Source organism: Trichoderma ghanense (genome assembly GCF_004382785.1).
Source record: "Trichoderma ghanense strain CCMA-1212 chromosome Unknown scaffold_3, whole genome shotgun sequence".
NCBI classification, from domain to species: Eukaryota; Fungi; Ascomycota; class Sordariomycetes; order Hypocreales; family Hypocreaceae; genus Trichoderma; species Trichoderma ghanense.
Genome location: NW_027395666.1, coordinates 1,924,072 through 1,946,316, shown reverse-complemented (window position 1 = coordinate 1,946,316; position 22,245 = coordinate 1,924,072). Strand labels below are relative to the sequence as shown.

The 22,245-nt window shown below is 54.8% G+C and overlaps 10 protein-coding genes across 10 annotated transcripts; 4 read left to right on the top strand and 6 right to left on the bottom strand.

Annotated features, from left to right (window-relative positions):
- Positions 1-4,640: 4,640 nt before the first annotated feature.
- Positions 4,641-4,881, top strand: CCMA1212_003971 (uncharacterized protein; the record flags this gene model as incomplete). Its single annotated transcript, XM_073701298.1, has 2 exons — positions 4,641-4,792; positions 4,875-4,881. The coding sequence occupies 2 exons, from the start codon at positions 4,641-4,643 to the stop codon at positions 4,879-4,881; spliced, it is 159 nt and encodes a 52-aa protein (XP_073560246.1).
- A 545-nt stretch (positions 4,882-5,426) lies between these two features.
- Positions 5,427-7,342, bottom strand: CCMA1212_003970 (tRNA modification GTPase MSS1; the record flags this gene model as incomplete). The annotated part of the gene is made up of 3 exons (XM_073701297.1): positions 5,427-5,445; positions 5,524-6,959; positions 7,046-7,342. The coding sequence occupies 3 exons, from the start codon at positions 7,340-7,342 to the stop codon at positions 5,427-5,429; spliced, it is 1,752 nt and encodes a 583-aa protein (XP_073560247.1).
- A 459-nt stretch (positions 7,343-7,801) lies between these two features.
- Positions 7,802-8,945, top strand: CCMA1212_003969 (Elongator complex protein 5; the record flags this gene model as incomplete). The annotated part of the gene is made up of 3 exons (XM_073701296.1): positions 7,802-7,964; positions 8,029-8,197; positions 8,254-8,945. The coding sequence occupies exons 1-3, from the start codon at positions 7,806-7,808 to the stop codon at positions 8,943-8,945; spliced, it is 1,020 nt and encodes a 339-aa protein (XP_073560707.1). The 5' UTR covers positions 7,802-7,805.
- Positions 8,946-9,470: 525 nt separating this feature from the next.
- CCMA1212_003968 (Protein transport protein sec22) lies at positions 9,471-10,279 on the top strand (the record flags this gene model as incomplete). The annotated part of the gene is made up of 2 exons (XM_073701295.1): positions 9,471-9,608; positions 9,692-10,279. The coding sequence occupies 2 exons, from the start codon at positions 9,471-9,473 to the stop codon at positions 10,277-10,279; spliced, it is 726 nt and encodes a 241-aa protein (XP_073560706.1).
- Positions 10,280-10,867: 588 nt separating this feature from the next.
- Positions 10,868-11,973, bottom strand: CCMA1212_003967 (uncharacterized protein; the record flags this gene model as incomplete). Its single annotated transcript, XM_073701294.1, has 2 exons — positions 10,868-11,676; positions 11,754-11,973. The coding sequence occupies 2 exons, from the start codon at positions 11,971-11,973 to the stop codon at positions 10,868-10,870; spliced, it is 1,029 nt and encodes a 342-aa protein (XP_073560699.1).
- A 1,639-nt stretch (positions 11,974-13,612) lies between these two features.
- On the bottom strand, positions 13,613-15,746 carry CCMA1212_003966 (Transmembrane protein; the record flags this gene model as incomplete). The annotated part of the gene is made up of 3 exons (XM_073701293.1): positions 13,613-14,757; positions 14,820-15,594; positions 15,681-15,746. The coding sequence occupies 3 exons, from the start codon at positions 15,744-15,746 to the stop codon at positions 13,613-13,615; spliced, it is 1,986 nt and encodes a 661-aa protein (XP_073560698.1).
- A 1,103-nt stretch (positions 15,747-16,849) lies between these two features.
- CCMA1212_003965 (uncharacterized protein) lies at positions 16,850-17,188 on the bottom strand (the record flags this gene model as incomplete). The annotated part of the gene is made up of 1 exon (XM_073701292.1): positions 16,850-17,188. One exon carries the CDS (start codon positions 17,186-17,188, stop codon positions 16,850-16,852), a length of 339 nt encoding a protein of 112 aa, XP_073560701.1.
- CCMA1212_003964 (LOG family protein) lies at positions 16,888-18,410 on the top strand (the record flags this gene model as incomplete). The annotated part of the gene is made up of 3 exons (XM_073701291.1): positions 16,888-17,140; positions 17,183-17,784; positions 17,869-18,410. The coding sequence occupies exons 1-3, from the start codon at positions 16,947-16,949 to the stop codon at positions 18,408-18,410; spliced, it is 1,338 nt and encodes a 445-aa protein (XP_073560700.1). The 5' UTR covers positions 16,888-16,946.
- Positions 18,411-18,857: 447 nt separating this feature from the next.
- Positions 18,858-19,853, bottom strand: CCMA1212_003963 (uncharacterized protein; the record flags this gene model as incomplete). Its single annotated transcript, XM_073701290.1, has 3 exons — positions 18,858-19,574; positions 19,633-19,738; positions 19,816-19,853. The coding sequence occupies 3 exons, from the start codon at positions 19,851-19,853 to the stop codon at positions 18,858-18,860; spliced, it is 861 nt and encodes a 286-aa protein (XP_073560703.1).
- Positions 19,854-20,690: 837 nt separating this feature from the next.
- Positions 20,691-22,140, bottom strand: CCMA1212_003962 (uncharacterized protein; the record flags this gene model as incomplete). Its single annotated transcript, XM_073701289.1, has 3 exons — positions 20,691-21,209; positions 21,330-21,637; positions 22,137-22,140. 3 exons carry the CDS (start codon positions 22,138-22,140, stop codon positions 20,691-20,693), a joined length of 831 nt encoding a protein of 276 aa, XP_073560702.1.
- Between the last annotated feature and the right edge of the window lie 105 nt (positions 22,141-22,245).

The window sequence follows — 22,245 nt, the reverse complement described above, 5'->3', positions numbered from 1 at the left end:
TGTCTGTGGTGTTACATTCGCTTCTTCAGCCTCTTGTATGTGCGGCATCTCGCCCGTAGTATTCGAAACTTGGTGGCCATGGATGCTCGATGCAAGTATTTGGGCATCATCACCATGATGATCGAGCTGCGAACACGAAAAGCACTCAAACCGAGTCTGCCAAAGCCGAAGCTCCTCCATCTTGGCAGAGGCGCAATACGATGGATACGGGGAAGCGGCCGGCTGTCTGGCGCAGATGCGAAACTAGATGTGCCGATCCTTCATCGCGGGCTCCGGCGTGCGATTCCCATACACGTAGGGCGCCGTTCCTGACCGTTCCTACATGTATGGTGGGCACATTCGGAGCGATCATGATGACGATGACGGTGTTCGCGATGCATGCAAGTCAACTCAATGATCCAAAACGAAAGGGGAGATGCGGTGATACCTGTGGGACAGAGGCGTGCATGTATGAGAGGACGCGAAGCGTCAAAGTACGTGCATGTTGGATGAGAGGCTTCGACATCGCCGGGACCAGACAAACGTCACTGCCACTGGAAGGAATAATGCGTCTTCGGTGTAATGTTGCATCGCCGAGTCTCTGCAGGCACCGGGATTCCCTCCTCTACGACTTGGCCTGGGAGCCAGATGCGATTCGTCAAGATGAACACAAATAAGGCAAGACATTCGAGATGCAAGATTCGTGAATCATGTCACGGCGGTCATACTCATCCGCCGCGTATCCATCTGACCAACGAGGCGTGAAAAGAGGTCGCCGAACATTCATGCTGGCCAAGGCCGAGCTCCATGATGATGCTGCTGCAGGTATAGAGGATGTGCAGTAGAATAATCTACATGTAATTGCATGCTCTGTGAAACTGGGGATTGGTCGGTAGGTTCATGTTGAGGCAATGCGACGCCCAATACTGACCGCGCATGTGCATCGTGGGGGTGAGGACTATGAGCCATGTCGTTGAACTTGCTATCCCGGTACGGAGGACGCGTACATGCTACCACATGAGAAGCAGGTCACTCTCCAACACCAAAAAAAAAAAAAAAAATTCATCGTGGATACATGTAATTTCCTCCTGGTGCTTACTGTGCAGTCGTCGTTGAAACCAGCCCCAGAACGAGTCATTTCTACTCGGTTGCTCATAACCTGATCCATAGAAGGACGAGGGAAAACACCAGGCTTCGTCAACGAGCCACAGCGAAGCGATGGGTGAGATGGGCAGTGCGCGTTTCGGCACCCCCCCCTTTTCCTTTCTCGCTTGCTGCTCATAGTGCTGACGCCTCGTGAGGCTGGTGAAGCGAACGATTCAGTACATGTAATATCCATCCCCATACCTACCTACCTAGTGATCATACCATCAGTCACTTTACAGGAACAACATCGATGCCAGACAAAGACATGGAATAGGCACAGTAAGCACCGAATAAAGAAAAGACTGGAAACCAGAAACAGCCTGCAAGCGAGGCCGGCAAATCAAGTAAACCAACAAAGTATTTTACCGCGGCCGGCTTCAAGTTCTCTTCTGCGCGGCTCGCAAACTCGGCATGCCCATTGGGCCGCTATTTTTATCCTTTTCTCGCCAGAGAGAGGCCGAGGGCTCGCTGGTGAGCTTCGCGGCGCTTACGGGGGGGAAATCCGGGGGCTTGTCTCTTCAGTATCGCTTGTTTCAGTCCTTTTGGTCCAGTAAGAAGAAAAGGCATCGTGTCCTCACGGATGTGTGCCTTTGATCCTATCTAGCCACATGTTCCGAGTGCCCGTCTTCTTTAGCTGCGCTCGTGTCATCGCCAAGCACATTTGACTTGTCAATGGTGCCCCCATTCCCGGGCCACAAGCGAGCAGCATCTTCTTTGGTCCGCCGTTCCACCTCCCACCCCGGGCGGACAGGTGATCAGCAGCGGTCCCCGTACTTAGTGTCATAGGCCAGCGTAGCAGGGCTTAGAAAGTCGTCCGGCAACAGAAGTCGTATTTTGGGAATATCAAGAAACGATGGTTCGGCAAATCAACGCGCCCCATCCCTACTGCCTGGGTCAAAAGAGAGGTAGGTAAAATCTACATGTAGTGCAAAGCGACGGCAGACGAAGACGAAAGGATCCAAGCCGAGCAGGGAACATGATTCGCTCCCGGGCCGCTTTCACCTTCGACTTGAGTCGTCTGTACCTTATCTGCCGGGGACAGTCCATGCCATGATGTCGACCCGGTAGTGCCAGGTAAATGAACAATGTCGATAGACATGACGCCGCATCAAATGTACTTTAACCTCGCCTTCGCGATGTCCTCAAGGAACCTCAAAGTGCCTAGATAGGAAGCGCCCATGAGACAAGGCTAGCCGAGTGGTAATTTGCAATTCCGTGGATTCCTGGGCGCTGGGAGCTGCTATGTGACATCGATCCCCATCGCTCGCATGGCAAGGAGAGACGGCAAGGCATTGAAGGCAGGACAAGGCAAGGCAAGGCAAGGGTATCCAAGCCATCAATGATACAGTACCTCGTAGGGCGCGCATCATGTAACTCTAATGGAAATGTCACGGCCACGATGAGATGGATTCAATGAATGACATGGACCTTGTCTCTTCCCCCTTCTTCCGTCTCCCCCCCCAAGGAACGCTCACTGCCCGGTTGGACGAATACGGCATCCTTTCAAGGCGAAGCGGAAGCAGAAAAAAAAAAAAAAGGTACGAGTACGCACCACGTGGGGGCGGCAAATAGAAAGCAGCTCCCCAATCTGTGCATTTTTCGACATGGGGGGGTTTAGTGAAGCAGGAAGAGGAGGAGGAGGGCCATGACCTTTTGGTCGGAACCAAGCCCTGGGTCAGGGTACATGCTTGTATCAATGTGGGCACGACGTGCAATCTGCCTCTGCCTCTGCCACACATGGGCCCGTGGTACAGGTTACAGGCACGGAAGCAGTTGGAGATGAGATGATGGATTCTTTTACCGACGGCACGTCTGCCAGCATCTGTGCGCACCTTGTACGAGTCCTGGGCTGGGGATGGGGAGAGTCCCCGGCCATTCCCCCCGTCTGATGTCTTGCTCTCCATTCTCGTTGTATTGCTGTTGCGCCGACACGCACAAGGCCATCGAAACCAGCCAGAAATTGGGAAAGCAAGGGTGATGATGACGGCTTCACACACACACTCGATCGTACATCCCTCAAAGTGACGGCCACAGCAAAGCCCGGACTTTGGACTCGCTCGCCGACCTCTCTCGGCTACCGCTCACAGGGGCGCCCCGGCTTATCGCCTCGCAAAATCCGAAGCACAACCAGGCGCCCAGCAAAAATGCCGGGCTTCAGATTTGTAAGAGAGTCGCAGTTTGCCCTCAGAGTACGGCTGCTAGAATGATTCACCATGAATCCTCTTCTGCCCAGGGCCCCAATCATTTTTGTTCCTTCTCTTCTTCATCCTGTGCAGAGCCGGCTGCCGGTGCGGCAATGGGATTGGATGGAGACGCCGACGAAGGAAGAGGAATTGCCACGAGGCTCTGCATCATCCCGCACGGCACAAGTGGAACAGAAGAGAAGTTCGAGAACAAGGGGCATTGATAATGATGACAATTCCGAGCAATTACTCAGAAGAGAAGAATCGAGTCACTCGCTTTGAGTCGTATCGTGACATTCCCACACGACACAGACACAGACATTAGATAGTCACCGAACATGCAGGTAGCAATACATGATGCAGTCACCAACGATGGAGTGAGTTGGCTGCCAATCAACCCTTCAAGTTACCAAAGCATCGGCCATGGTGGCACACGCTTCCCGTTGCCGGTAGCCTCTACGATTGGGCTGACTGACTCCCAGCAAGAAAAGAAGAGAGAGGATGCAGGAGACCGAGCCTCAGCCCTACGGGGAACCGCTCCTGATCAAAAGCGGGCAAAGTCCACGCCCCCAACAAAGTAGAGCCCCGTCAGCCACCACCCAAAATACATCCCTAGCACATGGATTCCAAGACACACGCCACACACACACACACACCCCCTGCCGAGGTAATCACTTACACCCAAGCAGTTGGCCCAGTCGTAATAACACGTACCATACAAGGGGCCTTGGGATGACAGGAAAACGGATTCTGCTTGGCCTTCCCCGTTGTAAGGCAGCAGGGTGTGTCTCGTAGGGCACGCGGCCGGGCTGGCAGTGGGCTGTACCTGTTAGTTAGCCGCGTCTGCTAAGAAACAGGCAAGCACGCACCGGAAGAAACTGGGGAAGAGAGAAGGGTGTAGGTAAAGCTCGTCATCTCACGCCGGAATTCAAGGGAGGGTGTATGCCGCGTGAGTGCGTGGGAGGGACCCGGTCCCAAGGAATCCTGGGACATCGGTCTCGATGCAGGGAACACTGAAGAAGACGTCGATTTGGCACTTCTGCTTTTGGCGTTTCTGAATATATAAGGTGGCTTGCTTCGACCCAGGACATCGGACCTACCCATTGCCCGGACAGAACAGCTTTCACACATCAACAAGACAAAGCCAACTCTTCTACTCTTCTTCCACTCCCTCCTACATATCCTCAATCTTATATATCCCCAGAGATATCCGCCACTCTTCAACTCATCAACCCACTCTCAACCACAACCACAACCTTCACTTCAACAACCACTTCAAACCACCCTCCGTCTACAACCACCAAAACAAAACAAGACAACCCAAAACTCACAATGGCTGCCTTTGCTACCTCGTTCGACGCCTCCACGGCCCTCGTCGACTCCGCCCGAAGCGGCTACAACATCGTCTCCGGCCCCAAGACCGGCTCTGGCTCTGGCTCCAGCTCCGGCTCGTCCTCGTCTTCAAACGGCCGCCGGCCCCAAGGGTGCTAAATTGCCTTCTTCCTCTTTCAAACCGCTGTTACAATATTGTCACATTATGTTGTGTTTTTCCTCTCTCGAAAGAAGCTTTTGAAACAGCCTTCGCGGGCATTCCCTATTTTCGCCTTTTCATCTTGGCGCATGGAGAAGATCGGATAGACAAGAAACCCACAAAAAACAACAACAGAATACCTCAACATCAACTGGAATAACGCGGGCGGCAACATGCTCAACTTCGCATCGGCGTCGGAGCATTCAACTTTGCCTCCTCCTTTGTATTTGTATCGGCATCAGGATGGATATCTCTTCTTTAGCAGGACCTTGCCTTCGTCTATTTCCCCTCGCATTTCTTTCTTTCTTTCTTTCTTTCTTTCTTTCTTTCTTTCTTTTTTCCTACTTGACGATCTTTATGCGGCGTTGGATACATTGTCCGGGAAAGAAAACAAACATGCTGCAAATGGCAGCCAGCATAGAGTTATGGATTGCGTTCGGTCAACTGTACTTCTTTCTTTGCTTGCCAGAAAGACCATGGAAGAGCTTTACGGCATTAGATGCAATTTGTTCCACCATCTTCTTTCTTTTTATTTAGAGTGTAGAATAGTCTCATACAATCATCTTTATCCTTGAGTCCCATCTTCTTTACTTTCCCACACAGAATCTGTACGCACATTAGCATCACTCACATCGCCATCATTTGAAGGACAAATAGCAGCAACACCGTTCGCCAATGACTTACTTTTCAAATACCACCCCCAGCACATCTTCCACATCCCCAGCCTCGCCCTTGCCCGTGATGCGCGCCAGACAATCTGCCGCATACCGCAGAAACTCCGCCGCCAGCACCGTGTCCGCCTCGACTCCCTCATCCTCCGGCCTCGCTTCCGCCAGAAACTCCTCCAGGTGGCCCCTGCACCTGGCCAGGAGCTGTGCCTGGCGCGCCGTCACACCCAGCAGATCCTGCAAATCCACTGGCATCTCCGTCATTTGCGAAAAAGTGCCTACCATGGCCTCCGTCAGGGCGTGAATCCCCCCCGGGTCCTGGCCCTGCCCGGCAGAGTTCAGGCTACTGGCCTCCTTGCACGAGATGGCGGCTATATGGGCTGATCCCAGCTCTGGCCCCCTCTCGCTTAGTCTTTGGCGAAAGTCGTCCAACAGCCGTTGTAGCTCCGTTGGAGTGACCGTGTCTCTCTTGTTGACCACGATGAGGCGGGCTTGGGCGGCGGCCGCAATGTCCAGCGTCTCCTGGTCGTAGAGGATCGTCGGACCAGACGGCCCGCTCTCGAGCGATGCCAGGACGACGACAATGTCGGATTCCTGCGCCTTCTGCCTTGCCCGCCGAATTCCCTCTCGCTCTACTGCCCCGACCTGGCTCGACGGTCCCAGATCAGCGCTCGACCTGAAGCCGGCCGTGTCCGCAAACGAGCACAGGTATCCCCCAATGTCGAGGCTGGCCTCTACAATGTCTCGCGTGGTGCCGGCTTCGCCTGACACAATCGAAGCCTCGCGTCCAACAATCAAGTTCATCAGCGAGCTTTTGCCCACGTTGGGCGGCCCCAGCAGTGCAATCCGGATGCCGCTCCTCAGCAGCTCGCTCCTCTGGCCGCCCCGTTCGTGCAAGCGTATGCCTCGGAGGATGTTGTCTACAATCTCTGCCACATTGTGAAGCAAGTCAGCAGGAGACTCATCGAAATGCTGGTCCTCTGAAAAGTCAATCAGAGCCTCAATCTCGCCTCGGGCAAGGAGGAGCTCTTGCCTCCAGCCTTCATAGGTGCGAGCCAGCTTGCCCGAGGTGCCCCTGACTGCCGCACGCCGCTGCTGCTCCGTCTCTGCGGAGAGAATGTCTCCCAGGGACTCGACCCGTGCGAGATCCAGACGATCGTTCAGAAACGCCCTCTTGGTGAATTCCCCTGGCTCAGCGTATCGAATCCGATGCTTCGAGGGACACTGAGGGATGGCTGCCAAGACGGCCTTGATGGTGGCTGTGCCGCCGTGGATGTGTAGCTCCAGGACGTCTTCTCCTGTTACCGTCTTGGGCGAGGGGAAGAAGAGCACTACTGCTTCCGAGTCCAAGACGTTTTGATTGCCTCCTGCAGCATTGGGGCCAAGCAACGATCGCACAGCGGCATATCTAGGCTTTGGCGGTGCCTTTGACGGACACAGGGCTCTGTATACCTAAGAATAGGAGTAAAAACGACGTACTTGGTTACTACATGTACGTGGGTTGTGCTCAAGTTGGAATTTCTGATCCGTCAACTTACATCAAGACATGACGGGCCAGAGATGCGAATCACGGCGATTCCCGCCTTGCCCTGGGCTGTCGAGAGCGCATAGATGGTATCGTTGGTACCAGCTCCGAATCCACCATCACTGTCCGGCTGCTGAAACCCGTTGCGCCGTGCAGCGTTGGCTGAGAACGGCCTCAGGCTGCGGTTACATGCAACCCGTGAGCATGAGCTCGAGGGCGAGAGCTCGCATGTCCGGATCGATGAGGCAACACCTGAAACTCGTCTGCAGGCGCGGGTCAAGGGCTGTAGCAGCAGGCTGTGGCGGCGCATGGGCTTGGAGGCGTGAGAGAGAGAGCAAGGCTGTGGCTATGAAGCTGAATGGTGGCGGGTGCGCATTTCGTTGGTATGTCGAGATGAGGCTGGCGGTGGTAGGCGGAAGTTGAAAATTTCAGCAATGAATGGTTAGAGATGGACGCGTGAGGTGTACATGATACCACCAACTTGAACCAAGGATGAGCGCTGAGAGGTTAGTCCAGAGGGACATTTACAGCGCCTTTAGCAGTCTCAAGGCACTAAAGCCAGCCGAGCGGATCAGATCCATAGCGGGAGCGTTCCATATGCCGCAAATGATTAAGAATCTCGACATTCCAATACTCAACTTCATGTTGATAGCTGTCGAATCATTATACGCAGCTCGGACACGGCGACCCAGAACAGCTGACTCATATCACCCAGCATTCTAAAAGAGAATTCTTCACTCAAATCAGAATATTTCAGTCAGCCGTACAGAGCCATGGCCCCCTCTGCAAACTCCCACGGCCGCTCTCACAGCCTGCTGCTGCTCCAGAGGCTTCTGAATTTTCGTGATGCCGCCAGCCCTCTGACGCTCCTCCTCGACAACCTCGAACAGCCCGCCCGACTAGTCATTTCAGAGCTCATGACAAGAGCAAAGGTATTCTTCCCCCATACGCAACTACTACCACGGCATGAAGACAGACCAACTTACACAGTGATAGCTGGCCAAGACGAAAATCATCTTCCTGTCCTTCTGCACGGTCCGCAAGCCGCGAGATGCAGACGTCTTCGTCAAAGCCGCTGGAAAGGATCTAAACGCAGTGAGCCGAGAGCTCTTGGCGCAGTATCCCTCATTCCAGCCAGCAAATATCAAGGACAAGACTGCCCAGAGTAAGTTAAAGCCCAGTGCTCTACATAGGACACCATGACTGAGCGAACCCATATAGGAGCCGTCGTCTTCATCGACTCATTGAATTCTCTCTCATCGACGGCCACCCAGTCCCTGGCTGTTTTCCTCTCAAGCATCATCACCCCGGTAGTGTCTATCGTGGGCGTGTATCACACCGACGTGCCCGTCATCCTACCCAAGTCGTCCAACGAATATGAGCCTCACCCATTCACGCTGCTATGCCACCTAGCCACAGCCATCCTGACGCTGTCCAACCTGCGTCAAGAAATCGAGCGGCAAAAGGCACGCAACAGAAGCGTCGTAGAGCCCGAGTGGGGTCTCAAGGAACACCGCGAAGGCATCCTCATCGGCCTCGCGGAAAAGAGCAGGTCCGAAGACGATGCAGGCATCGTCATCAGCATGGAGCTACGCAGGAGGAGCGGACGAGCCGTTGATGAGAAGTTCATTCTCACGCCGGCGGCGGCAGCAAAGTCCAGGCTGGGCAAGCTCTGTCTTCTCACGGACCATGCCATGTTTAAGAAGCCGGACGCCGAGCGGGGAGACGAAGGAGAAGAACAGCCGGAGAGCACGTTTAATCTGGGGCTTACAGAGAAGCAGCGCAAGGATAGAGAGGGGATTGTGCTGCCGTACTTTGATGCGCAGACGGATATTGGTGCGGGCGAGGGAGGGAGAATCTTGTACGAGATGGGCAGGGAGGATGATTTTGACGATGAAGAAGACGAGATATAAGGGCAACTATGCTTCGAAATACAAATTTTGTAAAAACCATTCACTGACAGGTTCAATAGCTGAATGTCTAGAATTACTATCTCTGATTGTAACATTCGAGAGCTCCAGGGTCGTTCATCCCAAGACGCACGGCCACACTGAATTGCTCAAGAGCGAACCTCAGGCGCACAGCAAGCACATGAAAGGTTGCGCCACCAAAATTCCACGTCAGCCACACCCAACACCTGCAACCCCAGGAACCGACATCCAACACAACAAAACTTCTCGATAAACAGCCTCTACCTCGATTCCGGCGCTCCCCCCCAAACAGAAAGCCTAGCAATCTGTCTGTTTCTTGTTACGTATGCCTCGACACCACTAAAGAGTCCAATCGTCTCAGCCGCCATCTCAACAAAGCAATTTCCTCTGGGGGTCGTGCGTCTACTTGACACGTTTCTTCGCAACGCCATACCAATCCCCCTCCAGCTACGACACTCTGCTTCTCCTCTGTGTCACGGCATTTCCACACCCAATTCCCCCTTCGAAATGATTCGCTCAACACAGATCTCGAGGCTAGATGGTACGCGAACACTCCCAGCCAAGCATCAATCATCTACCACTCGCAATACTAACCCTCGTCTCACAGGCCTCATGCTCTGCGCCTCCGTCGACGACGAAGCCCAGGTCCGTCCACAAACCTTTCCCTCCTCTCATCTCCCCCCCTTCTCTTTCCAATCAACTCACCAACTCTTCTACAAACCCCCCAGTCCGACGCCGCGGCCCTCAACGAAGTAAAGCAACAACTCCGCCAAATCCTCCGCAAGCTCACCCCCACCTCCGAGCCTCAAGCCTCCATCGAATCGACCTCGTCCCTCTTCACGATCCACTACCTCATCGACTCCGCCGTCGTCTTCACCGCAATCTGCGAGCGCTCCTACCCGCGCAAGCTCGCCTTCACCTACCTCGCCGACCTCGCCCGCGAGTTCACCACAACCTACACCCAGCAGGCCATCCACAACCCCGCCCTCCGGCCCTACGCCTTTATGGAGTTTGACAACTTCATCGCAAAGACGAGGACCACCTACGCCGACGCCAGGGCCACGCAGAACCTCGACAAGCTCAATGACGAGCTGAGGGACGTCACCAAGATCATGACCAAGAATATCGAGGATCTGCTCTATCGCGGGGATAACCTGGAGCGCATGGGCGAGATTAGCAGTCGCTTGAGGGACGATAGCAAAAAGTACCGGAGGGCCGCCGTGAGCATCAATTGGGAGCTCATGTTGAAGCAGTACGGCCCCTTTGCTGGCTTGGGCTTCTTCATCTTGATCTTCATCTACTGGCGCTTCTTTTAGGTTGGGCCTGTTTCGTACATGACACAGGGGAAGAGCAACAAAGCCGCCAGCGGAGTGTGAGAGGGAGAACAAAGACCAGGCAAACAAAGGGGGAAACCAGGGGATGGGAGGGCAACATCAAGTAATCAATGCGCAAAAGAGAGCGGGAGCGTGGCGTTGATGGATATCCATTATAATCTATGTACAATTATGCGATCATGCTTCTATACACCACAAGTGTCTCGATCCTGTTCTCATCTTCTCCCTGCAGTTGCTTTCTGCCTCTATAGCAGCGCCTCTCTTCATACTGTCCTCCTGATGATTCATTGTGCAATAAAGGGGGAATAACAATGCCATCGTAACCTTATTCGCCACAAACTCCGTGATCCAGATGCTTCGCTAGAGCTCCCATCGTAGACGTTGTATCGTCTCCATTCCTCTATGCATCGTCTTCTGTTGTAGGAAAAAATAAACTCGGTGCCCCAGAATGTCTGCCTTTGTCCTTTTTCGTCGTCAAAAGATCAGCGGGCGAATAGCAATTCTTTTTCTGTCCGTCGCTCTCTTTCCTCTTCATTCCCGTGGCAGCTGTCGGCTTGCAATCCCCGTCATTCACATGATTCGACAGTTAGTTTCCGCCGCCGTCGAAGTCGGTAATGGAATCGGCAGCTTGGTTGGTCCATGCTGCCACTCAAGATGCTCTTGTAGAGACTTTACGTCTTCAAACTCCTCATCTGGGCGGTATGCTTCTTCGTCGTCGTCTTCGTCCTGCGGCTGTTGCCCAATCGCCTCGCAGAGTGGACATCGCAGCTTGGCCTCCCAATCTCCGTGTGTCGGTATGATATGATTCGCAATCGCCACGGGGGCGAAGAGGACCTGTTTCTGATGCTGGCCACAGTGAGTGACGCCCGTTGCTTGCCAGTTGGAGGCGTTTGGCAGTAACGATACCGGCGCATTTGATGAGCCGGGCGGCGCTGCCTGAGTAGACGTTCGCACCGTCGGCATGCGCTCCAGATCCTCCCAGACCAGATGCCCGTCGCAAAAGTCGCAGACGAAGGCAATATCCTGCTCCCCAAACCGCTGAAAGGCCCCCACGCTCTTGCACGCCAGAAGCTCCTCCGCATAATACCGTTGGATTGTGCCTTCGTCGGGTTTGTCTCCGGTCCTCGCGTTGCGGAGAGGGGCGCGTTGCTTCCGTTGCACGATGTAGGCCCCCAAACACAGCTGCGACGCCTCCCGCGCTGATGTGAATACTCGCATTGCTGCTCGGCACTGAGCCCGATGTAGCTCACGCTTTAGCGACTGTGTCTCGCGCACCCAGGTGGGATCGATGGGACCGCCGGATCGACTCCAGTCCTTCAGCTTCTCCGTCAATGCCTGGAACTTGGCCCGAATCGCGCGCAGCTCCTCGATTGAATCATCTAGCAGCAGCAAACCATGTTAGTCAATCCAGCAGTCAGGCTGAAAAGAGGCATCCCGGCATTGGGTAACTTCTCACGTCTGCGGTCGTGCTCGTATTGCGAGCGCCCGTTGACCAGCGGCCCGAGCTCTTGAAAGTCCTTCCTGGCCTCGTCCAGCACCGAGTCCAGCGCACGCTCCTGCTCGCGCTCGTCCTGCCCCCAATGGCGCTTGTCGGAAAAGCTGAGGATTCGCTGGCCGTCGGAAATGAGATTCGCAATGTCTGCCAGCAGTGTCCCGACCGAGTCGAAGACGCCCATTGCTCTGGTGACGAGGGAAACGAGAGGATGTCTGGTCGTTGTCGTTGGCATGCGAACCCCGCCTTGCAGCTGAATGAGCGAGCAGGTTGGCTAGGCCGGAATCTGATGGAACGAAGGAACGCACAGCGTGTGAGACGGCAGGCCAGGCGCGGCCGGTTTATTTATGTATTGGGAAACGAGAGACGAGTCGACACAAACGCTCGTCAAGGGGCCTCGAAGAGCACCCGTCGACGGGCGCGTCGCATGGGGGGGATGATGCTCCACGGTTGGGTGAAGCTTCTGCGCAGGACAGGACAAAGGCAGGATAGGACGAGATGACGTAGCGCTGGTCGAGGGCCGTTTATTACTATCAAGGTACGTCGTAGGGGTAATGGATAACGGGCCGTGCAGTCGTCAACGGAGCGCTGTGGCTGTGGCCAGCATTCGGTCGTCGAACCCCGGACGGCTGGACTGAGTCGCAAAGACGCACGAGAGGCGAGGCTGTGCTGCGCTGCAAACGGTGGGCCGGAGGCTATGGCGGAAAGGGATAGAACGGACAAGGCAAGGCAAGGCAAGGCGGGACAAGACGGGGTAAGGGATACACGGAGACGCAGGACGAGTGACGCACGCTGCTGGACGGAACAAGCAGAAGAGATGGACAAGTGGAAGAAGAAGAACGAGAACGAGAAGAAGGCGGCTAAACAAAGAGGGAGCAGCAGACGAGCAACGAGGGGCGAGAAAGAAGAGAAGAGACAAGCTTGGGGGAGGGATGGAGATGCAAGAATCGCTGGATCTGGCCGTCGCCGGAAGAAAACTGCTGCAGGTGAGCGCTTTACCGTCGGGGAGCTGGAGAGGCCACAGCGCTGAAGACAGCCTCTGAGTGAGCGCTATCAGACGGGCTGGGTGCGCTGTCGCGGGCTCTGGTTGGAGGCCTTCGGCGGGCTTGTGGGGGAAGAGAAATGGCGCTGGAAGGGGCGCCGGCTTCTTGGGTAGATGCAGGGATGCCCTCCCTGGAGTTCTGCAGGGGTCTCGCAACGCTGTGACTCCAGTCTCTTCCCCATGCTGAGCCCATTCCATGAAGGCGTAGTAATAGTACTACTACTCATGCACGTTTGATGACGCCACCACCGCCCGGTAGAGATGAAGATAAATCAGAAGATCATGAGAAGTGTAGAACGATGATCTAGAAGGATTCCAAGTGGGTAGGTTACCCGATGTACTGGCAAATGTCCACAAGGCTGATGGAAGCCGTCAAGGGCATCAGAGGCAGCTGGTGTTGGCGAGAGCAAAAAGACTGGCCGCTGGCCAACCTGAAGCGCGTCTCCCTCCTTCCGCCCTCTTTGTGTCGTTCATCCTGAAACAGTAGCCACCAGCTAATCCAGACGTGAGGCCTCATCGAGGAGCCGGAGTTGCTTTTTACGTTTTGACAGCTCGGCTCACGCTCTGCTAGCACATGTGCCTGGCGATCAGGCTATTTTTATCTCTTCGGTATTACTAACATTAACCTTGAATTCGCACAAGAGATTCATAGCCCTTGTTGACCCTCGCAATTTCTTGGCTGCCATGGAATCCCAGATCAAGAATAAACTAGGTTGCAGCTGACCCGGATACAAGGTAGTACTATGGATGCTATTCGGTAGTGATGGATGCGCATGCACGCCTATTTCCTCTTCGTCACCTTTCCGGCATCGGCTCCAGTCGCCGTGGCCCCCTCCTTCTCCCCGACCGCATCCTGAACAGCCGCAGCCTCCTTGTCCTTGTCCTCATCCTTCTTCTCGGCAGCGGGTTCATCATCATCGCCGCCCTGGCCAAACTCGTTGACGCGAGTATAGTCGACCCTGTAGGCCCAGCGCTGGTAGAGGTAGATGAAGAAAATAATGTCGTCGCGGAACGTCGCCAGACGATGCAGGAAAGGCATCTTGATGGTAAAGGCGAACAGGTCGTCAATGAAAGTGTTGAGGAACTTGTACATCATGGCCTTGGCGGGCATGTGCGCCACGCTCTTGAGTCGGTAGTTGATGTACAGAGAGGGCACCATCATCAGGAAGCCGTAGGTGTAGACGGAGCCCACAAGCGTGGTGATGACAAACGAATACCACGACTTGTGAGACTCGTACACCAGCGAGTAGATGCCGTAGGCGATCAGCAGAGGCACTGCCAGGATGTACATGTACTTGAAAGCAATCTCGTCGTACTCCTTGGTCTTCTCCTCCGTCTCGGTGAGCTTGTGCTTGTCTTCAAACACGATCCAGTACGGCAGAAGCGAGCCCGGGGCTGTTTCTCGAAAACGGACGTTGACGACGGTGGTGATTTTCCAAAACTCAATGACGATGCCGACCACCTGGGAGCCGAGAATCATCCAGCTCGTGTTCTGCGAGTTGTCCAGAAGGTACAAGAAGATGACCGTCTGCATAAACACGTTGGCCAAGATGGAGCGGACCGAAATACCGACGTTGTCCTTCTTCTTGCGGTAGTGGGCAATGTCGGATCCAAAGGCAAGCGTCTCCAGAATCATGTGGGCAACGCTCACGACGGCGGTGATGCCGAGCAGGATGGGGTTGGTGTCAATGAAGATCTCCTTGATCATTTCGATCTCAGATCCGTCGCCGCCGCCGGGAACTGGGTTACCCAGGGCAGCTTGGCGCGCATTCTCCTTTGAGTTTTGCTCGACGGCAGCCATTGCGTAGAATTTCCAGCCAGGCATGTTGTCGAGGTCGATGTGGAGGGGAAGCTCCTTGACTGTATCATTCAGCACCGTCATCTGGGATTTCAGCTGCCAGAACGTGTTGACAAACAATGTCGGGTCTATGAAAGACTTCAGTTAGCTGAATCCATCCACGACAGGGGGTGATATGGTGGCAACATACAGTACCATCCGTTTTGGCCCGTGCCATCGCGGGCGCCGGTTGCTTCGAGGCGGAGGAACCTCTTGAGCGCTGGATGAACAGTGTCCAAGTCCTTGACACCAAGACCGGGCACAAGAGAAAAGCTGGCATTCTGGTGGTAGTAGCTCGCAATGACGGGGCCCGACGTGTCCTCTTCCGGTTCCTCTGAGGGAGCAGGGAGATCCTCCAGCAGGTTCCTCGTCTTTGCCACCTTCTTCTTGGGCAGATACTGGGTAAGAGGATGCGCAACGTGGTATGCCCGTCCGGGGTCAAAACTGGGCTGATAGGGATCGAGAACGCTGCCGGAAAGACCAATGTAGAAGTGACCCCAGAGCGTGCCATTGTTCCGCACGGCTTCCGGCACGGTGAAGGTGGTGTCGACTGATCGCTTGTCCGTCTTGTTGTTCATGTGAAACCGCGACTCGTTGAGCACGACATACTCAGCAGGAACCTGGGCCAGCGGAACGGGGTTGGGCGAGGGCGAAATCGTGACGACGACGTCGACGTAGCTGTCCTGGGGCCAGATGGGGGCGATGGTCTTGGGAATGTGCCTGTAGCTGGCACCTTCGTCGAGGTGCTTGGGCCGGAGCTGGTAGGGCGGGATCTTGCCCAGATTGCCGGGCACGGTGATGGTCTCGCCCGTCTCGGGATTGGTGGTGACAACACCGGTCTGGTCCTTGGCCATGTAGAAGCTGAGGAAGATGTTGAGGCCGAAGTAGAAGGCGATGCCCATGATGACCTTGTTCATGCTGATACCCTACAATACGCGCCAAGGCAAGTCAGCAGACAGCTAACCACCGATAGGCATTGCAATTCACCGAGCGTGCTGGCATCTCGACTTACACTTCCCTGGTCCTGCTGGCGCCGTGCCGCCTGGCCCGCGGGCCGCTGCGCTGCTGTACCGGGCATTGCGCAGACTGTCGAGCTGCGTCGCGGGAGACACAGACAGAGTCAGACGCCTGATTGCCTTGCGGTGGTGAACCGAGGAGGAGCTGGTCGTCCTGGAAGCAAAAAGAGGCGAAGAGGCCGTTGCGCGTTGATGCCGTCAAATTGTGCAAGATGGCCTTTCGCAAAGCACGACAGCTTTGTTGAGGTCCATCTCCGTTTTTCCCTGTTGGGACTAGACCGACCACTGGGAGAAGTGCAAAGAGGCGCTTGTACCGCTGTCATACTGTGTGACGCAAAAAGCTACCTACTTGAGGGGCGGCAGGCGGCGACCGGAGTATATCGGCGCCGCTGGACCCATCAGACCGGGTCGGCGAATCAGCGGCGAGCTCCGGGGCACGAGAGAGCGGAGGGCTCTAAGAAGAAAGAAGGAGAAGGAAAAGGGCCTCTTGTTTCTCTCGGCCTCATGTCAGTGGAGGCGAATCGTGCACCTCTGAATGGTAGGAGCCTGTGCCTGAATGCTAGCAAGCCATGAGTCGTGGCTTGCACTTTGACACCTCGATTTGATCGCCTTCCGTGATACGCCGTCCCTGATGCGGCTCAAACAGAACGAGGCAAACCGTCCAGGTGACGCATCCAGAGGCTCTTCTCTGTGGCCATCTGGGCCAAAACGTGATAAAAAACGTTGTACATGGTTTATTATCACGCTATCAGTGCAACAGTTTGCCTCAGCCTGGTATAACTACGGCTTATCTAGGCATAGGAGACAACACATGCATGTCGGTCCGGTTTCGCTCAAACCGCGATAGGTGGTACATTCCCAAATGCAATGGCGGTATGCAGATATCGAGCCTCGACTTGAAGAACAGCGAACAAAGCAAGCCTGGCCACATCTGCGTGCGTCCAACTAAGCACAACAGGAGGCGAACTGTCTCATCAACGGCGAGTCCTGGGGCTGAATTGGCCTCGCCTCTCACCGGGCCCGTCCTGCTGACCTCTTTGGTTCTCCCTGCTAAACCACCAGCTTCCAATCACCAGCCACGCCATGTGAAACCAACAAACGGACGCCCAATCGAAGCGGCACGTAATTGAGACAAAGAAGAAGATGACCAAGCTTCATGGATCAATCAGAAAGAAACACCACCAAGGTTCTCAAAGGCCTGAGCCAACACGACGCCAATTGGGCCGCCAAGGTCATCGGCGAGCGAATCTGGCAATTCTGAAATGCCCACATTCGCATTGCCACCCCCGGCATTTCGCATCCAGACTCCCGCCTCTCTCCTGGCCGAGCCAAATGCTTCGTCCAATGACAAGCAGGTCCTCAGCCACAATCCAGTGAATACTACGGAGTGCCTGTTGAGGGGATGCCGGCGGTGGCCGATGGCTGCCGGGGGACCCCTCGAGACTAGCGGCAGCCCGTTTGCGCCGCCCGGACCTTGAGGACCGCAAATTCGCGGCAGCGTCATCGCGCCCCAGCACCGTTCGTTAGTATATCTAGCCGCGCCTGCGCCACCTGTTTCTACATCTTTCCAATCTTCTTTTCTACTCTCCCTTTTCCTGGTTTTCTCTCTTCTGCTCTCTCTTTTTTTCCGACGAAGAGTGGAATTTCACTGCTGCTCTCAGCACGAGAATCAAACAACTGCTGTAGCCTCGCTCCTTTCGCTGTCTTGGCTCTCTTCAACGCCCAACCACTCCTTAGGCGTCTACACCCAACCTCTCCGTCTTCAGAGACCCTGTGGCACCACAATCCTCGTCCTTGACCCGACTTCAATCAAAAACCTCAGCGACATCAGCATTTCTTTTCCAATCTCGACACCTTCATACCCCTCTCTTTCTGGACCCTGCCAAATCATCTCAACTCCAACAACCCCCACCATGACTGCCGATAGCTCCGTCACCGGCCAGAACGGCTCCTCTAACAGCACCGCCAACGGCACCACGAACAACACTCCTCGCACCAAGATCTGCGTGTACTGCGGCTCAGCGGCAGGAAACGACCCGGAACATGTCGAAGTCGCCCGCGAGCTCGCCCGCGTCATGGCTGAAAACGACATCGACCTCGGTAAGCCAACAAATTCCCCCCTCCCCCCCCCCTCTCTCTCTCCCTCTCCATCACCAGCAGTAGCTAACCTCCTTTTTGCTCCAGTCTACGGAGGCGGCACCGTCGGCCTCATGGGCGAAGTAGCCAAGACCCTCTGCAAGCTCAAGGGCCCCGACGCCGTCCACGGCATCATCCCCGAAGCCCTCGTCAAGTACGAGCGCGACGGCACCTACCAAACGATCAACACCGCCAACCAGTACGTGCCCACCGAGTCCGAGTACGGTCGGACGACGGTCGTCAAGGACATGCACACCCGCAAGAAGCTCATGGCCGAGGAGGTCTTCGCCGGCGGGCCCGGCAGCGGCTTCATCGCCCTCAGCGGCGGCTACGGCACCGTCGAGGAGCTCTTCGAGACCGTCACCTGGAACCAGCTCGGCATCCACAAGCGCGGCATCTGCCTGCTCAACATCAACGGCTACTGGGACGGCATCATCCAGTGGGTCGACAAGGCCGTCGAGCAGGGCTTCGTCAAGCTGCCCAACAAGGACATTCTCGTTACCGCCACGAGCGCCGAGGACGCCATCTTGGGCCTGATGAACTATCAGGTTTCCGAGGGCACTTTTAAGCTGGAATGGGGTACGCAATAGACGTTTGGCTTATGAAAGGATAGGATATAGAAGTTATGAGCATGCACGAGGAATGGGTCGATGCCTTGATATGCCCTTGGTACTTGGAACTCATTAGTTAATGATGTCCATCTGTTTTTTGTTCTTTTTCCTTTTGGCTTTGTTGTTCCTTGTCTGCTTTTTTTTTAGGGAAATCATGGCCTTTTTGCGTGGCTCTTCATTTGCGGTATAGAAGGTTTGGTTGTCAGCAAAGCTATCTATATATCCATAGACAGGATTCGGATGCGTCATGAAATGAGAGTAATGTCATGCATGATTAGGTATCTTCTCTCTGTTCTCTTTTACGTTTTTTCATTATTGCTTCGTTCGTATAAATAAACCTCACCAATTGAGCTGTCCCGGGCAGCCTCTAGTGATGCATCATCTACACCATTGTTCCTCAACCCCTTCGTCACTTCCATCAATCGTCTAGCTGTCGACGTCCATGCCTTCGGGCGCAGTCTCTCCCTCTGCCTCGGGTCCCTCGCCCCCTTGGCCCTCGCTGACGCTCTCAATCCAAGTCTTGACCTCAAAACCGTCGTATAGCTTAAAGGGCTCAATGATTGGTCGGCCCTTGGGTCCCTCTGTCAGGCCCACCAATCCCACCGATGTGTTCTCGACCGTCAGCTCCTTGTCCTGCACCAAGCTCTCCTTGAGCGCTCTCAGTCCGTGCTTGACCAGCTCCTCCTTGGAGCAGTCGGCAAACTTGTCAATGTTGCGCTCGAGATATGTCCTGGCCATCTGGCTCCGCGCGCCAATGGCAAACGCCACCATCTCCTCCGTCATGCCCGACGGCTGGAACTCGAACAGGTGCGGGCCATTCTCGTCGACGCCGGCCACCAGCAGCCCGATGCCGTACGGCCTCTTGCCGTAGACCTGGGTGTTGATCTGTGCCTTTTCGCCAATCATGCCGACCAGCGTGTGTATGGGTATCGGGCGGCCGTACGTCAGCCGGTGGCCCAGGCACTGCTGCTTCATGAAGTTGGACAGGACGCGGGCGTCTGACGTCAGGCCGGCGATGGCAATGGCGGTGTGCTCGTCAATCTCGAAAAGCTTCTTCTGGTACGACGACAGTTCCTCTGCGTTTCGCTGTTTTGTGCCACGCGCACCAAGGTCAGCCTTGGACTTCTTGTTCCCCGGGACGCTCTGTGCTTTGTGTGTTGTTGTTGTTGTGCTGAGGGGTAGATGGGGAACTCGCCTTGACGGCAAACAGGCCGACGTGTGTTTTGCTGGCAATTCCGACCACGACCGATCCTTGCTTGACGGCCTCGCCGGCATATTCGATCTGGAAGATGCGGCCCTGCGGCGAGCTGGAGGGCAGGTCAGCTACTGGCGAGCTTGGAGCAAGCTGGAGGGGCTTCAGCCCGTTCGCTCAAGGGCAACGTACAAGGTGACGGAATCGTTGTCGTAGTTGTTCCTGAACATGGTGACTCGCTGCTGTCTAATGAAAGTGTCGGAGAAGAGGATGACAGAAACAGGTTCTTGTTTGCAACAGCGCAGCGACAAGAAGGGAGAGGGCCGTCTGGAGCTGGCAGTCTTGGTTTGATGCGGGAAACGCATCCAAGGTCCAGATCCAGGCAACCTAAGCTTCGTCGCCTTGCTGTGGCGGAAGATGCAATTGTGGCTGGTGGGTGGCGCGGCCGTGTTAGTCAGCATTGGCCGCTGCACGTAATCACCAGGCATGGGTGACGAGATCGATCGGAAGAAACCGAGCTGCAACTCGAATGCTTCTGGAAAACTTACTGGGTGTAATTCATTGATTGGAGACTGCCCTGAGTGAAAGAAATCCAGAAGCTAACAGTAAAAGTATTTGGAACATTCGCATTTGATCAATGAAGCTGTCGTATCTAATAGCGTGAATTCGTATGACGCCGGCATCTGATTGCTCAAGCTCATTCTCACCAACAAAAAACGCAGCATAATGCCATCCAATTGTCTCCGAGAACGCGGAGCCGAGTAGCATCGGTGCAAGATCAACGTCGTGTATGGGTGTATGGGCATGTATTGGCATCAATCGGGAAAAGGGTTGTCGAATCTCAACATGTGCGACACCATGGCATCGGTTACATGGCAAGGGGGCAAAAAGTTACCGTCAACTACAGACCCGTCTATAGCCATTATCGAGCTATACGATTCCTTAATACAACCTGCTTTTTCAGCTTCGTAGAAAGACTTGCCGCAGGGTTGCGCAATCTGTATGTCTCTATAGTAGTACCATGAACGCCCAAACCAGTCCCAAACCAATATGATCCCTCCAAGAGCCTAAGCCGCAAGCTCATCAATCTCCATGTAATCGTCCAGCCTCTTGGGCATGACTTTCTGTCTCACCACCGCACCGCTCCCATCCGCCTTTGCACCACCAGCTGCATCAACGCTCGCAACTCCAAGTGCTTCCGCGTCTTCCCCTTCATCTCCATTGCCCTCCTCCTTCTCAGGCCCATTCACCCCCCTCACGGTCCTCATCCCCGCCGGGATCTCAACCCCCCAGTCCTCCTCCAGCCTCTCCACCAGGAACTCGTCAAAGTCGCCCGCCTTCCTCCTCTCGTGCGCGCTCCACGCTGACGCGAGCCACTCCGGGTCATGTCGGCCCTGCGCAATGTTCTCCGTGTACGCGGCGCAGTCGTAACGGAAGCTGTCGTCGTTCATCAGTGACGCAAGGTTAGGTCGCGCGTCTTCCGTGTCGGCGTCAAGGATGTGATCTCTATCGGGGAAGAGGGCCAAGATTTCCGCCCTGTCGGCCTGGTCTAGGCATGTCCATGCCACGGGGTTGCATAGGATGCTCTGCTCGTTTAGTCAGACTTGTCTCCCAACACTTCCATCAAATCCGCACACGTACCCAACAAAGGGGCATCTTAAAGGTGGATGGGTAGCTTCAGCAAAGAAACACAAGGATGGACCAACCCTCAGATTCGCCGTGGCTAGAGGCGACTTTGGATCCTTGATGATACTCTCGGCATCCCACTTGGGCTTCTTGTGCGCTTTCTTCTTCGCCGGGGTTCTCCTCTTTGGCCGTCGGGGGATTGATTTGGACTCGTCCTTGACTGGCGATTCGGCGGGCTGCGTGGGCGTCACCTTGCGCCGTAGTCGCACAGGCGTGAATGGCGACTCAAGCTCGGAAAGCGACGACAGCGTTGAGGATGATGGGATTTCAGCCTTGATGGATTCTGGCTCTGTGTTTGGTGCTGGTCGTGGAGTTGGCTCTTCGTCGTCTGTGGGTGACATTCTGTGTGGTCTGATGATGAGGGGAATGAGTTGCTGGAATGAGGGTGCGATGATGCCGTTTGGGCGTGTGTCGCTTGCTCAAGGTGCGTTGGGATGAGTTGTCAAGGTTAGAAAAGTCGCCATGACGTTGGAAGGCACTGCACTGATGAAAGTAACGGGAAAACACAGAGGAGGTGATTGGCCCTGTCTTCAAAACGATTAGCCAAAGCAAACGACCCTTGATACGTTTTATTCATGTCGGAAGCTGTTAAGATGCGAGAATGATTGTGCAGCGTTTAAATCGCCCATGCTAGCAATACCTATTGAGCTCCAGGGTAGCATATACCTAAGGTAAGTTCAGTATGAGGTGCTTGCTGTCTGCAAACAGGCCGATACAGATGATCGAGAGAGCGGACCTCTAACTTCAGGAAAGTATATATAATGATATATCTTGTCTTCTCTCTAATCCGCTTGCAGAGGAGAAACATACACTGCTAACGCTGATACTCATTATCTTTTGCATACCTAGTTCCGTTGCATTCACAGATCTTCACCTCCACAACGCTCGTGCATTTTCTCCCAGTAATTCTGCGCAACAGCCAAGGCAATCTCACAC